Consider the following 15,221-nt stretch of genomic DNA (forward strand, 5'->3'; position numbering starts at 1 on the left):
AAGAGAAGAAATTGGACCCCAAAAGTTGTTGTACAATTTGTCCTGAGTACGCTGATACCCCATATGTGGGGGTAAACCACTGTTTGGGCGCATGGGAGAGCTCGGAAGGGAAGTAGCACCGTTTGACTTTTCAATGCAAAATTTACAGGAATTGAGATGGGACGCCATGTTGCATTTGGAGAGCCACTGATGTGCCTAAACATTGAAACCCCCCACAAGTGACACCATTTTGGAAAGTAGACCCCCTAAGGAACTTATCTAGATGTGTTTTGAGCGCTTTGACCCACCAAGGGCTTCACAGAAGTTAATAATGCAGAGCCGTAAAAATAAAACAAAACTTTTTTCCCACAAAAATTATTTTTCAGCCCCCAGTTTTGTATTTTCCCGAGGGTAACAGGAGAAATTGGACCCCAAAATTTGTTGTCCAATTGGTCCTGAGTGCGCTGATACCCCATATGTGGGGGGGAACCACCGTTTGGACGCATGGAAGGGCTCGGAAGTGAAGGAGCGCCATTTGGAATGCAGACTTAGATGGAATGGTCTGCAGGCGTCACATTGCGTTTGCAGAGCCCCTAATGTACCTAAACAGTAGAAACCCCCCACAAGTGACACCATGTTGGAAAGTAGACCCCCTAAGGAACTTATCTAGATGTGTGGTGAGTGCTTTGACCCACCAAGGGCTTCACAGAAGTTTATAATGCAGAGCCGTAAAAATAAAACAAAACTATTTTCCCACAAAAATTATTTTTCAACCCCCAGTTTTGTATTTTCCCGAGGGTAACAGGAGAAATTGGACCCCAAAAGTTGTTGTCCAATTTGTCCTGAGTGCGCTGATACCCCATATGTGGGGGGAACCACCGTTTGGATGCATGGGAGGGCTCGGAAGGGAAGGAGCGCCATTTGGAATGCAGACTTAGATGGAATGGTCTGCAGGCGTCACATTGCGTTTGCAGAGCCCCTAATGAACCTAAACAGTAGAAGCCCCGCACAAGTGACCCCATTTTGGAAACTAGACCCCCCAAGGAACTTATCTAGATGTGTTGTAAGAACTTTGAACCCCCAAGTGTTTCACTACAGTTTATAACGCAGAGCCGTGAAAATAAAAAATCCTTTTTTTTCCCACAAAAATTATTTTTTAGCCCCCAGTTTTGTATTTTCCCAGGGGTAACAGGAGAAATTGGACCCCAAAGGTTGTTGTCCTATTTGTCCTGAGTACGCTGATACCCCATATGTTGGGGTAAACCCCTGTTTGGGCACACGGGAGAGCTCGGAAGGGAAGGAGCACTGTTTTACTTTTTCAACGCAGAATTGGCTGGAATTGAGATCGGACGCCATGTCGCGTTTGGAGAGCCCCTGATGTGCCGAAACAGTGGAAACCCCCCAATTATAACTGAAACCCTAATCCAAACACACCCCTAACCCTAATCCCAACAGTAACCCTAACCACACCTCTAACCCTGACACACCCCTAACCCTAATCCCAACCCTATTCCCAACCGTAAATGTAATCTAAACCCTAACCGTAACTTTAGCCCCAACCCTAACCCTAACTTTAGTCCCAACCCTAACTGTAGCCTTAACCCTAGCCCCAACCCTAGCCCTAACCCTAACCCTAATGGGAAAATGGAAATAAATACATTTTTTTTATTTTTCCCTAACTAAGGGGGTGATGAAGGGGGGTTTGATTTACTTTTATAGCGAGTTTTTTAGCGGATTTTTATGATTGGCAGCCGTCACACACTGAAAGACGCTTTTTATTGCAAAAAATATTTTTTGCGTTACCACATTTTGAGAGCTATAAATTTTCCATATTTTGGTCCACAGAGTCATGTGAGGTCTTGTTTTTTGCGGGACGAGTTGACGTTTTTATTGGTAACTTTTTGGGCACGTCACATTTTTTGATCGCTTTTTATTCCGATTTTTGTGAGGCAGAATGACCAAAAACCAGCTATTCATGAATTTCTTTTGGGGGAGGCGTTTATACCGTTCCGCGTTTGGTAAAATTGATAAAGCAGTTTTATTCTTCGGGTCAGTACGATTACAGCGATACCTCATTTATATTATTTTTTTATGCTTTGGCGCTTTTATACGATAAAAACTATTTTATGGAAAAAATAATTATTTTTGCATCGCTTTATTCTCAGGACTATAACTTTTTTATTTTTTTGCTGATCATGCTGTATGGCAGCTCGTTATTTGCGGGACAAGATGACGCTTTCAGTGGTATCATGGTTATTTATATCAGTCTTTTTGATCGCGTGTTATTCCACTTTTTGTTCGGCAGTATGATAATAAAGCGTTGTTTTTTGCCTCTTTTTTTTTTTTTACGGTGTTTACTGAAGGGGTTAACTAGTGGGCCAGTTTTATAGGTCGGGTCGTTACGGACGCGGCGATACTAAATATGTGTACTTTTATTGTTTTTTTTATTTTATTTAGATAAAGAAATGTATTTATGGGAATAATATTTTTTTTTTTTCATTATTTTGGAATATTTTTTTTTTTTTTTTTTTTTTTTTACACATTTGGAAATTTTTTTTTTTACTTTTTTACTTTGCCCCAGGGGGGGACAATACAGATCGGTGATCTGTCAGTTTGCATAGCACTCTGACAGATCACCGATCTGCGAGAAGTGCAGGCTGCTTCACAGTGCCTGCTCTGAGCAGGCTTCTGTGAAGCCACCTCCCTCCCTGCAGGACCCGGATCCGCGGCCATCTTGGATCCGGGTCTGGAGCAGGCAGGGAGGGAGGTAAGACCCTCGCAGCAACGCGATCACATCGCGTTGCTGCGGGGGGCTCAGGGAAGCCCGCAGGGAGCCCCCTCCCTGCGCGATGCTTCCCTGCACCGCCGGCACATCGCGATCATATTTGATCGCGGTGTGCCGGGGGTCAATGTGCCGGGGGCGGTCCGTGACCGCTCCTGGCACATAGTGCCGGATGTCAGCTGCGATAGGCAGCTGACACCCGGCCGCGATCGGCCGCGCTCCCCCCATGAGCGCCGCCGATCGCGCTCGACGTACTATCCCGTCGGCGGTCATACGGGCCCACCCCACCTCGACGGGATAGTACGTCGGATGTCAGGAAGGGGTTAATGACCTTGTAGGGGGCATTCAGAGTAGAATTTCAATATTTGCAGATGACACTAAACTCTGCAGGGTAATCAATACAGGGGAGGACAATTTTATATTACAGGATGATTTATGTAAGCTAGAAGCTTGGGCTGATAAATGGCAAATGAGCTTTAATGGGGATAAATGTAAGGTCATGCACTTGGGTAGAAGTAATAAGATGTATAACTATGTGCTTAATTCTAAAACTCTGGGCAATACCGTCAATGAAAAAGACCTGGGTGTATGGGTGGATGACAAACTCGTATTCAGTGGCCAGTGTCAGGCAGCTGCTACAAAGGCAAATAAAATAATGGGATGTATTAAAAGAGGCATAGATGCTCATGAGGAGAACATAATTTTACCTCTATTCAAGTCACTAGTTCAACCACACTTAGAATACTGTGCACAGTTCTGGTCTCCGGTGTATAAGAAAGACATAGCTGAACTAGAGCGGGTGCAGAGAAGAGCGACCAAGGTTATTAGAGGACTGGGGGGTCTGCCATACCAAGATAGGTTATTACACTTGGGGCTATTTAGTTTGGAAAAACGAAGACTAAGGGGTGATCTTATTTTAATGTATAAATATATGAGGGGACAGTACAAAGACCTTTCTGATGGTCTTTTTAATCATAGACCTGAGACGGGGACAAGGGGGCATCCTCTACGTCTGGAGGAAAGAAGGTTTAAGCATAATAACAGACGCGGATTCTTTACTGTAAGAGCAGTGAGACTATGGAACTCTCTGCCGTATGATGTTGTAATGAGTGATTCACTACCTAAATTTAAGAGGGGACTGGATGCCTTTCTTGAAAAGTATAATGTTACAGGGTATATACACTAGATTCCTTGTTAGGGTGTTGATCCAGGGAACTAGTCTGACTGCCGTAGGTGGAGTCGGGAAGGAAATTTTTTCCCCAATGTGGAGCTTACTCTTTGCCACATGGGTTTTTTTTGCCTTCCTCTGGATCAACATATTAGGGCATGTTAGGTTAGGCTATGGGTTGAACTAGATGGACTTAAAGTCTTCCTTCAACCTTAATAACTATCTGCTGCAAGCAAAACCTGGATTTTATAAAAACTGGAACAAACAGCCCAATAAGTGACATATTGCTGGAATCGTGGTCTTTGTCTGTACATCATGCTGCTATCAGGGCAGCAAAAAATTAGTGACAGATGCTCTTTTAATGCATTTATTTATTTTAAAAAATCATATCACTAGTGGTTTAATAATCAGAAATCTTGCAATTTTAACACTGGACACTGGGTCTTTTACTATAGTCATACTTTCTGTCCTATATAGATGACTTTTCAGCAGTTTCTACATCATTAGGCCATGTGCACACGTTCAGGATTTTTCGCGTTTTTTTCCGCGTTTTTTCGCTATAAAAAACGTGATAAAAACGCGAAAAAAACACTTACATATGCCTCCTATTATTTACAGGGTATTCCACATTTTTTGTGCAAATGTTGCGATTTTTTCCGCAAAAAAATCGCATCGCGGAAAAAAAAGCAACATGTTCATTAAAAATGCGGAATTGCGGGGATTCCGCACACCTAGGAGTGCATTGATCTGCTTAATTCCCGCACGGGGCTGTGCACACCATGCGGGAAGTAAGCAGATTATGTGCGGTTGGTACCCAGGGTGGAGGAGAGGAGACTCTCCTCCACGGACTGGGCACCATATAATTGGTAAAAAAAAAAGAATTAAAATAAAAAATAGTGATATACTCACCCTCTGATGGCCCCCGAAGTGTTCCCGCCTCTCCGGTGCATGCTCTCTCTTTGGTTCCTATAGATGGTGTGGCTCAGGACCTGTGATGACGTCACTGTCTTGTGATTGGTCGCGTGACCGCTCATGTGACTCACGCGACCAATCACAAGTCGCGACGTCATCACAGGTCCTGAACCACACCGGCATCTATAAGGAACGGACGCCGCTGAGGAGATCGTCTGGGTGAGTATAACCATTTTTTATTTTTTTTATTATTTTTAAACATTCTATCTTTTACTATTGATGCTGCATAAGCAGCATCTATAGTAACAAGTTGGTCACACTTGTCAAACAGTATGTTTGACAAGTGTGACCAACTTGTCAGTCAGTTTTCCAAGCGATGCTACAGATCGCTTGGAAAACTTTAGCATTCTGCAAGCTAATTACGCTTGCAGAATGCTATAAAAACGCGAAAAAAACGGGAAAAAAACGCAAAAAAAATGCGGATTTCTTGCAGAAAATTTCTGGTTTTCTTCAGGAAATTTCTGCAAGAAATCCGGACGTGTGCACATACCCTTACAGACAGGATTATAATGACTGATAACACCTTAATATACATTTGATAAAGCAGGATCCACCATTCACAATAGGTAATGTCACAGCTCACCTCCCCCTCCTGTACAATGACTGATAACACCTCTATATACAGTAGATAACACAGGATCCACCATCCAGCATAGGTGATGTCACAGCTCACCTCCTCCTCCTCTACAATGACTGATAACTCCTCTATATACAGTAGAAAACACAGGATCCACCATTCACAATAGGTGATATCACAGCTCACCTCCTCCTCCTGTACAATGAGTGATAACTAGTGTTGAGCATTCCGATGCTGCAAGTATCGGGTATCGGCCGATACTTGCTGTATCGGAATTCCGATACCGGGATTCCGATACTCTTGTGGTATCGGGTATCGGGTATCGCAACAACATTAATGTTAAAATGTGTAAAAGAGAGAATTAAAATAAAAAATATCGCTATACTCACCTCTCCGAGGCAGCCGGGACTTCAGCGAGGGAACCGGCAGCGTTGTTTGTTTAAAATTCGCGCTATTACTTGGTTACGTGAATTCCCGGCTTGTGATTGGTCAGGTCGGCCACGTTGCCGGGACGCGGACCAATCACAGCAAGCCGTGACGAAATTACGTCACGGCTTGCTGTGATTGGTCCGCGTCCCGGCAATATGGCCGCCCTGACCAATCACAAGCCGTGACGTCACGGGAGGCTGGACACGCGCCCATTTTAAAATGAGCGCGTCCAGCCTCCCGGCTTGTGATTGGTTGACCGCGGCGCAACCAATCACAAGCCGTGACGTCACGGGAGGCTGGACACGCGCCCATTTTAAAATGAGCGCGTCCAGCCTCCCGGCTTGTGATTGGTTGACCGCGGCGCAACCAATCACAAGCCGTGACGTCACGGGAGGCTGGACACGCGCCCATTTTAAAATGAGCGCGTGTCCAGCCTCCCGTGACGTCACGGCTTGTGATTGGTCAGGGCGGCCATATTGCCGGGACGCGGACCAATCACAGCAAGCCGTGACGTAATTTCGTCACGGCTTGCTGTGATTGGTCCGCGTCCCGGCAACATGGCCGACCTGACCAATCACAAGCCGGGAATTCACGTAACCAAGTAATAGCGCGAATTTTAAACAAACAACGCTGCCGGTTCCCTCGCTGAAGTCCCGGCTGCGTCGGAGAGGTGAGTATAGCGATATTTTTTATTTTAATTCTTTCTTTTACACATTTATATGGTTCCCAGGGCCTGAAGGAGAGTTTCCTCTCCTTCAGACCCTGGGAACCATCAGGGATACCGTCCGATACATGAGTCCCATTGACTTGTATTGGTATCGGGTATCGGTATCGGATTGGATCCGATATTTTGCCGGTATCGGCCGATACTTTCCGATACCGATACTTTCAAGTATCGGACGGTATCGCTCAACACTAGTGATAACACCTCTATATACAGTAAATAACACAGGATCCACCATTCACAATAGGTGATATCACAGCTTACCTCCTCCTGTACAATGACTAATAACTCCTCTATATACAGTAGATAAAACAGGATCCACCATCCAGAATAGGTGATGTCACAGCTCACCTCCTCCTCCCCCTGTACAATGACTGATTACACCTCTATATGCAGTAGATAGCACAGGATCCACCATTCGCAATAGATGATGTCACAGCTCACTTCCTCCTCCTGTATGGTGACTGATAACACATCTATATTCAGTAGATAACAGGATCCACCATTCACAATAGGTGATGTCACAGCTCACCTCCTCCTCCTGTATGGTGACTGATAACACCTCTATATTCAGTAGATAACAGGATCCACCATTCACAATAGGTGATGTCACAGCTCACCTCCTCCTCCTGTATGGTGACTGATAACACCTCTATATTCAGTAGATAACACAGGATCCACCATTCACAATAGATGATCATAGCTCACCTTCTCCCCCTCCTTTACAATGATTTTTGCCCAGATTACAGCATGCTCAGATAATGTTTATATCCAAAACAAGTAGGGTATTTGTCAGTCTGTTGTTTCTAATGCCCATGTGAAGAATATGAAGTAGCAGTCAAATATTATGTCTAGTGGTATAAAAATTTAAAGTTATTTTTTTCTGATCTAGATAGTGTTATAAAATATACAAACTAAAAAAATACATGATTTAGCATAAAAATTTGATTGAAACAATAATTAATTTTCTGATGACGCATTCCTATTAAAGGGAATCTGCCATGTGATGTAATCTGAGGGCATTATGATGTAGGTGCCAAGACACAGATTTCAAGATGTCACTTATTAGGCTGTGGGCTGTTTCAATACAATAAAATGTTATCACCAGCAGATTATCCCTGCCTGGACTACAGCTCATGTGAGCCCTGGTCGACCACGCCCCCTCCTCTGATAAGCAGCTCACTGTCAATAGACAATGTATACTGTCAGCTGTGGTGTGGGCGAGGTTAGCTTTCTGAGCTCTGCCTCATGCTACAGCTAAAAACTCTCATTATGTCACAACTGCTGCACCCAGTAAACTAAGTGATACATCGCTGGAATCAGGGTTGGTTTTCCTACATTATTCTGCTCTCAGATGCGGTAGCAAAAACCTGCTGACAGATTCCCTTTAAATGGGTTATCCGGAAATAGAACACATTCTTGCTTTCTCCCCAAAACAGCACCTTACCTGTCTACAGGTCGTGTCTGATTTTTCAGCAAAGTCCTATTAAAATCAAAATCAAAGTTGCAATACTGTACCTACTATACCCAACTTGTAGGCAGGAGAGCATTTTTTTTGGAAGAAAGCAGTTATGTCTCATTTAATTCTAATTAACCTCTTTAGGCTATGTTCACACGATGCGGTTTTTGCTGCGGATCCGCTGCGGATTTGCAGCTGCGGATCCGCAGCAGTTTTCCATGCAGGGTACAGTACAATGTTACCCTATGGAAAACAAAATCCGCTGTGCCGACGATCCTTTTTTTCGCAGGCAATTCCGCGCGGATTTGCCTGCAGAAAAAAAGAAGTACCATGTCAATTCTTTCTGCGGATTCCGCTGCGGGTTTCCAACAGCACCAATAGGAAACTGCAGTTGGAAACCCGCAGTGGAATCCGCAGTAGAAAAAGGACACAAAACCGCAGAGAGAAGCACCGCGGGTTTTCACTGCGGATTTTCCCAAAAAAGGACCTGAAAAATCCGCAGTGAAAAAAGGATCATGTGAACAAGCCCTTAAGGTTCTTATGTTGCAAAACACAGATTTTTTTTATCCTTCCTGAATCCATTTCTTAACCCCTTCCTGACGTCGGACGGGATAGTACGTCCGAGGTCAGCTCCCCTGCTTTGATGCAGGGCTCCGCGGTGAGCCCGCATCAAAGCTGGGACATGTCAGCTGTTTTGAACAGCAGACATGTGCCCGCAATAGCGGCGGGTGAAATCGCGATTCACCCGTCGCTATTAACTAGTTAAATGCCGCTGTCAAACGCAGACAGCGGCATTTAACTACCGCATCCGGAAATGACGTCATCGCCGACCCCCGTCACATGATCGGGGGTCGGCGATGCTTCAGTATTGTAACCATAGAGGTCCTTGAGACCTCTATGGTTACTGATCGCCGGTAGCTGTGAGCGCCACCCTGTGGTCAGCGCTTACAGCACACCTGATTTTCTGCTGCATAGCAGCGATCTGATGATTGCTGTTATGTAGCAGAGGCGATCAAGTTGTGCCTGCTTCTAGCCTCCCATGGAGGCTATTGAAGCATGGCAAAAGTTAAAAAAAAAGTTACAAAAAATGTGAAAAAAATAAAAAAAACATAAAAGTTTAAATCACCCCCCTTCCGCCCCAATCAAAATAAATCAATAAAAAAAAATCAAACCTACACATATTTGGTATCGCCGTGTTCAGAATCGCCCGAACTATTAATAAAAAAAAGCATTAACCTGATCGCTAAACGGCGTAATGAGAAAAAAATCCGAAACGCCAGAATTACGTTTTTTTGGTCGCTGTGACATTGCATTAAAATGCAATAACGGGCGATCAAAAGAACGTATCTGCACCAAAATGGTATCATTAAAAATGACAGCTCGGCACGCAAAAAATAAGCCCTCAACCGACCCCAGATCAGGAAAAATGGAGACGCTACGAGTATCGGAAAATGGCGCAATTTTTTTTTTATTTTTTTTTAGCAAAGTTTGGAATTTTTTGTCACCACTTAGGTAAAAAATAACCTAGTCATGTTAGGTGTCTATGAACTCGTAATGACCTGGAGAATCATAATGGTAGGTCAGTTTTAGCATTTAGTGAACCTAGCAAAAAAGCCAAACAAAAAACAAAGTGTGGGACTGCACTTTTTTGCAATTTCACTGCACTTGGAATTTTTTTCCCGTTTTCAAGTACCCGACATGGTAAAACCAATGATGTTGTTCAAAAGTACAACTCGTCCCGCAAAAAATAAGCCCTCACATGGCCAAATTGACGAAAAATTAAAAAAGTTATGGCTCTGGGAAGGAGGGGAGTGAAAAACGAATACGGAAAAACGGAAAATCCCACGGTCATGAAGGGGTTAACTTCAGTTTCAAAAACTGCATGTGATATTTTTCCCTCCGAAAGAAAAAAAAAACCTTGGTGTGAAACCAAGCTAAATGTGCAAAGCTCTTCTGTATGCAAGAACTAATTAGGAACCTAGAATTTAAAGATGTGTTTCTGTGATGTGGTGTTCAGTCTTTCTGTGACATGAGACTCGATTCCATGAAAGTGAAAGAAGTAAAAGGAAAGGTTGATGAGAAAAAAAAATGTCTGAGCCGCCTTGTGTTATGTGGGTGTACGTCTCAGGAACCTCTCCCGGAGGCAGGTGATAAAATACAACTTGTTAAATTAAGACAGCTCTCCGAACTCCAATGCTTTGTGTCATTTTATTCCCTCCGGAAGTGAACCATATCAGACATGCGATGTTCTACACTAATACAGTAAAGCCTTTTATGAAGCGGCTTCTGGATGCACAGACGTCTCAACAATGGATGTAAAATGCCTACTGTTTTGGGATCTTATTTGATTCAGACCTTTCCTTCATTCCTCACATCTGATCACTCTCTCGCTCATGTGGCCTACACCTCAAAAATATCTCAAGAATTCGACCTTTTCTTAGCTTTGACTCGGCAAAAACTCTCCCCTCTCCAATCTGTCCAGAGTTCTATTCCTTTCCTACCCCTACACAGATGCCTCCACCCTGTGCCAGCCATTGCACCGGTTACCCATTGACTACAGAATCCAATATAAACTTATCACTCTCACCCACAAAGCTTTCCACAGTTCAGCACCGCCTTACATCTTCTCTCTCGTCTCAGTTTACCACCCTACTCATGCCTTCCGTACTACTAAAGACTTAAAACTAAAATCCTCAGTATTCTGAACCTTCCATTCCCATCTCCAAGAATTCTCGAGTGCTGTGCCACTTATTATTAAAATTGTGCATAAAATTTTCTGTTCCCGCCATCACTATTTAGTGAGTTTTTTAGTTGCATATTTTCTACATTCATTGGTCAAGTTCGTTATTTGCGTTTTTCCATTATTTGCATTATTTTCTAAGCATTTTATTGCATTTTTGTCTCTTTTTATGTCAGGTTTCCAATAAATCTACTTTGTTTTAGAAACTTCCTATTACTTAACTGAGATTAAAGTTACTTGAAAAAGTCATGTCAGGATACTCGTGGTCAGTCTGGACATTGGGGTATATATATGGATCATGAAATGCACTCAAGGGATCCCAGCTGGGCTGTGATACAAGTCTTAGTCAAAAGTGGAGCTGCTTGTATGGGGAAAAAAAACAAAAAAAACTCTTCCAAAGTTTTGTTTCAATTCTGTCACAAAATTTTTACATGACTGAGATCCAGAATAAAGATTTACTCTCAGATATTTTACACTCTTACCATCACAGCCTCTATCCACAGGGCCTACTCGATGGAGAGCATCGGCCAAGAGATCAGGAAGGCGACCGTTGAGATCCACAGAGGCAAGACAGCCCTGAAAACCATCTCGAGATGCAACTAGTTTTGGGAGAGTGGCGTACATATTCCTAGGCAGCCCACCAATATATAGTTCACCTAGATATGAGAATAGAGAAAGAAAAGAAAGAGAAACCGGAATGAAACATAAATTAACATGTCGGGGAGAAAAAGTTAAATTGGATGTTCTTAACATTGGTTATAAAGCAAACAATAAGTACTAAAAAGTCACACAAATACGCAAATATCAGATTATTTGACTAATTAGATCAAAGGAAACATAGGGGCAATGCTGATGCTTCTATTGATCCCTGTAGTCACATGATCACTGGGAGTCTCTCTGGAATCTTATGGGGTCCAGATTACCTGTGCCAGTGATTGATGTCTAGAGGGTTGTTCCGTCTGTAACTGGGGCTCATATAAATGCCCGGGTACAGTGGAAAACTGAAGCATAAAAATGCAAAAAAAAACGCAATTTCCGCATAGATCACTATGACACATTAAAGGGAACCTGTCACCTGAATTTGGCGGGACCAGTTTTGGGTCATATGGGCGGGGTTTTCGGGTGTTTGATTCACCCTTTCCTTACCCGCTGGCTGCATGCTGGCCGCAATATTGGATTGAAGTTCATTCTCTGTCCTCCGGAGTACACGCCAGCGCAAGGCAATATTGGGGGAATCAAACACCTGAAAACCCTGCCCATATGACCCAAAACTGGTCCCGCCAAATTCAGGTGACAGGTTCCCTTTAAGAAATATAAACATGAATATCTATATAAAAAAGGAGGCTTAGTAAATTTAATAATAATCTGAAGAATTAATTTACAGGAGTTGTTTGGTGTGAAATACAAACAGTATAAAGAAAAAATATATATTTTTGAAGATCCTCATATAAAAAGTTACATAAAAATCACACCGTCATTTACATATTCCCCCAAAATGCTGAAAATGTAAAAGAAAAATGTTCTGCATTAAACACCACCTCAAAATACCACATAAAAAATTCAAAGGGATATCTTTATAGGGGTTGTTTCCTTCAAAACAGTGTTCTGCCCTAGGTAAACTGAGCTGTACTCATCCTTGGGTCCACCAGCGATTATCCATTCTGTTCCCCATGTCTGGTATCGACTGCAGCGCTGATGTCATGTTAACAGCATGCCATCCAATCAGTGAGCTCCGAGGCGCTGAAAGGGGCATTCCATCTACATGAGCCAAGCTGCTGAGATCACCGCTTGGTTGCTGTGCTATCGGTGTAATGTTAGTGCCACAGTCAGTTCCGTACACCGGTTGCAGCAGCAGAAACTCACTGATGAATCAGAGGAAAGAGTATGACATAGTTTGCTATTAGACTACTATTGACTACTGCAACATTCTTTTCTGTGGCCTCCCTGCTAACACCCTTGCATCTCTCCAGTCCATCCTTAACTCTGCTGCCCGACTAATTCATCTCTCTCCTCGCTACTCCTCTGCTTCCCCCCTCTGCAAATCTCTTCACTGGCTCCCATTCCCTCAGCGTATCCAGTTCAAACTACTAATACTGACCTACAAAGCCATCCATAACCTGTCTCCTCCATATATCTCTGAACTAATCTCCCGATATCTTCCCTCACGTAACCTCTGGTCCTCCCAAGACGTCCTTCTCTCCTCCACACTTATTCGCTCCTCATCCAACCACCTCCAAGACTTCTCCCGAATATCCCCCATCCTCTGGAATTCTTTGCCCCAACACGTCCGACTATCAACCACATTCGGATCCTTCAGACGGAACCTGAAAACCCACCTCTTCAGGAAAGCCTACTTCCTGCACTGACCCCGCTGCCTCCTCACCACTACCGGAGATACCGCCTCACCAACACAGGAGTTCCTGCAACCCTCAACCTATTGTCTCCTTCCCCATAAACCTGTAGAATGTAAGCCCGCAAGGGCAGGGTGTTCGCCCCTCTGTACCAGTCTGTAATTGTTAGTTTGTTTACTGTAAGTGATATCTGTAATTTGTATGTAACCCATTCTCATGTACAGCACCATGGAATCAATGGTGCTATATAAATAAATAATAATATATAATAATAATTAGAGATGGGCGGACACCTGGATGTTCGGGTCCGGCAGAACAGTTACAAAAAGTTCAGGTTCAGATACCAGAACAGTACCCGGGCCAGATTCCCTAGAATGGGGGGCCCGAACATCCAGTGTTTGCTACGCTGTCATGTGCATGACAGCGCGGCAAATACCGCTTCTGATCAGTGGTGAAATCATCACCGCCTGTCAGACAGCCACGGTTTCCACGCTGTCAAAAGACAGCGTCTGCCAGCAGCTGTGGTCGGAGGTATAAAGTTTACCTTCGGACACTACTACTCCCATTAGCCGACGCCTGCTGCCCCTAATAACAGTGAGAGCAGGAGCGGCTGTCTCACGATGCAGAGATGAGTTCACTGCAGTTCAAATTCAACAAAAATGTGAACTGAGGTGAACTCGCCTCTGCACCATGAAACTTTCTCGCGGTGCTAGCGGAGATCTCATAAGGTCACCGCAGTTCAGCCTGGCTGAGAACGCTGCCTCAGTGACCAGAGATGACCACAATGATGTCACCGCTGGTCACTGACACTGTGCTCGCAGCAGCTCATTCACCAGTGGTTCTCAGCCTCAACTGTCGCATCTTGACACCGTCCAGGTTCAAAACTGTTATATCCCCCAGATATGGATTACGGCATGGGCCAGAATGTTGGACAGGTGAGGGATATTGTTGTTTTTTATTTTTGTTTTGTTACAGGAGATGAGGGATTCAGTGGAATTAGGCATTAGGTGAATATAACTGTATTTGTTATTTTTCAATAAAAAAGTAAAAGTGTGTTTTGTTTTATTTCAAATAAAAGACTTTATTCTGGCTATGTCTTTATTTACAATATAACTATAGGATCAGTAATACAAAGGTGACATCAACCCCACAAATATAAACCCCACTTGCCTCGGCTACAGGGCAAGCGGGGATAGCCGGGCAAAGCACCAGAATTGGCGCATCTAATAGATGTGCCTTTTTTGGAAAGCTGCAGGCTGCTATTTTTAGGCTGGGTGGGGGCAATATCCATGGCCATTTACCAGCCTGAGAATACCAGTCAACAGCTGTCTGCTTTAGCAAGGCTGGCTGTCAAAAATGTGGTTACCCCATGCTGTTTTTTAAATTATTTTATTTACATAATTGAAAAATATGGCATGGGGACCCCTCTATTCTTGAACTGAAGCTGACAGCTGAGGGTTGCAGCTCTCAGCTGTGAGTTTTGCCTTGCTGATTATCAAAAATACAGGGGAACCCATGCCATTTTTTTTTTATATTTACAGCGCAGGTGCCGGCTGATGAATACTCCCATCAGCCGCTGCCTGCTCTCACTGTTATTAGCGGCAGCAGGCATTGGCTGATGGAAGCAGTAGTCCCATCAGCTGACACCAGTGACCGGTGGTGTGGTAAACTTTATACCTCTGATCACAGCTGCGTGCTCACACTGTCATTTGACAGAGTGGGTACCGCGGGTCTCTGACTGGCGGTAATGATTTCACAGCTGATCAGAAGCGGTGTTTGCTGAACTGTCATGCACATGCAGAGCGACAAACACCCGGTGTTCGGGGGGCCGAACCCAAACAGTAAGGCTTCTTTCACACTTCCGTCGGTACGGGGCCGTCGCTAAACATCGGCGCGACGTACCGACGGACGTTGTGAAAATTCGGCACAATGTGGGCTGCGGATGCAGTTTTACAACGCATCCGCTGCCCATTCTAAAGTCCGGGGAGGAGGGGGCAGAGTTCTGGCCGCGCATGCGCGGTAGGAAATGCACAACCCGAC

At 44.1% G+C, this 15,221-nt stretch overlaps 1 protein-coding gene across 21 annotated transcripts in view; it reads right to left on the reverse strand.

Annotated features, from left to right (window-relative positions):
- Window positions 1–15,221, reverse strand: part of NRXN2 (neurexin 2) — an 845,479-nt gene that overhangs the window by 353,375 nt on the left and 476,883 nt on the right. For all 21 annotated transcript variants that reach the window (XM_077287299.1, XM_077287320.1, XM_077287316.1 and 18 more), the window contains one exon: window positions 11,313–11,486. In XM_077287299.1, the coding sequence (XP_077143414.1) occupies window positions 11,313–11,486 (174 nt within the window). The remainder of the gene's footprint in view (window positions 1–11,312; window positions 11,487–15,221) is intronic.

Source organism: Ranitomeya variabilis, chromosome 2, assembly GCF_051348905.1.
Source record: "Ranitomeya variabilis isolate aRanVar5 chromosome 2, aRanVar5.hap1, whole genome shotgun sequence".
In the NCBI taxonomy this organism is placed as follows: Eukaryota; Metazoa; Chordata; class Amphibia; order Anura; family Dendrobatidae; genus Ranitomeya; species Ranitomeya variabilis.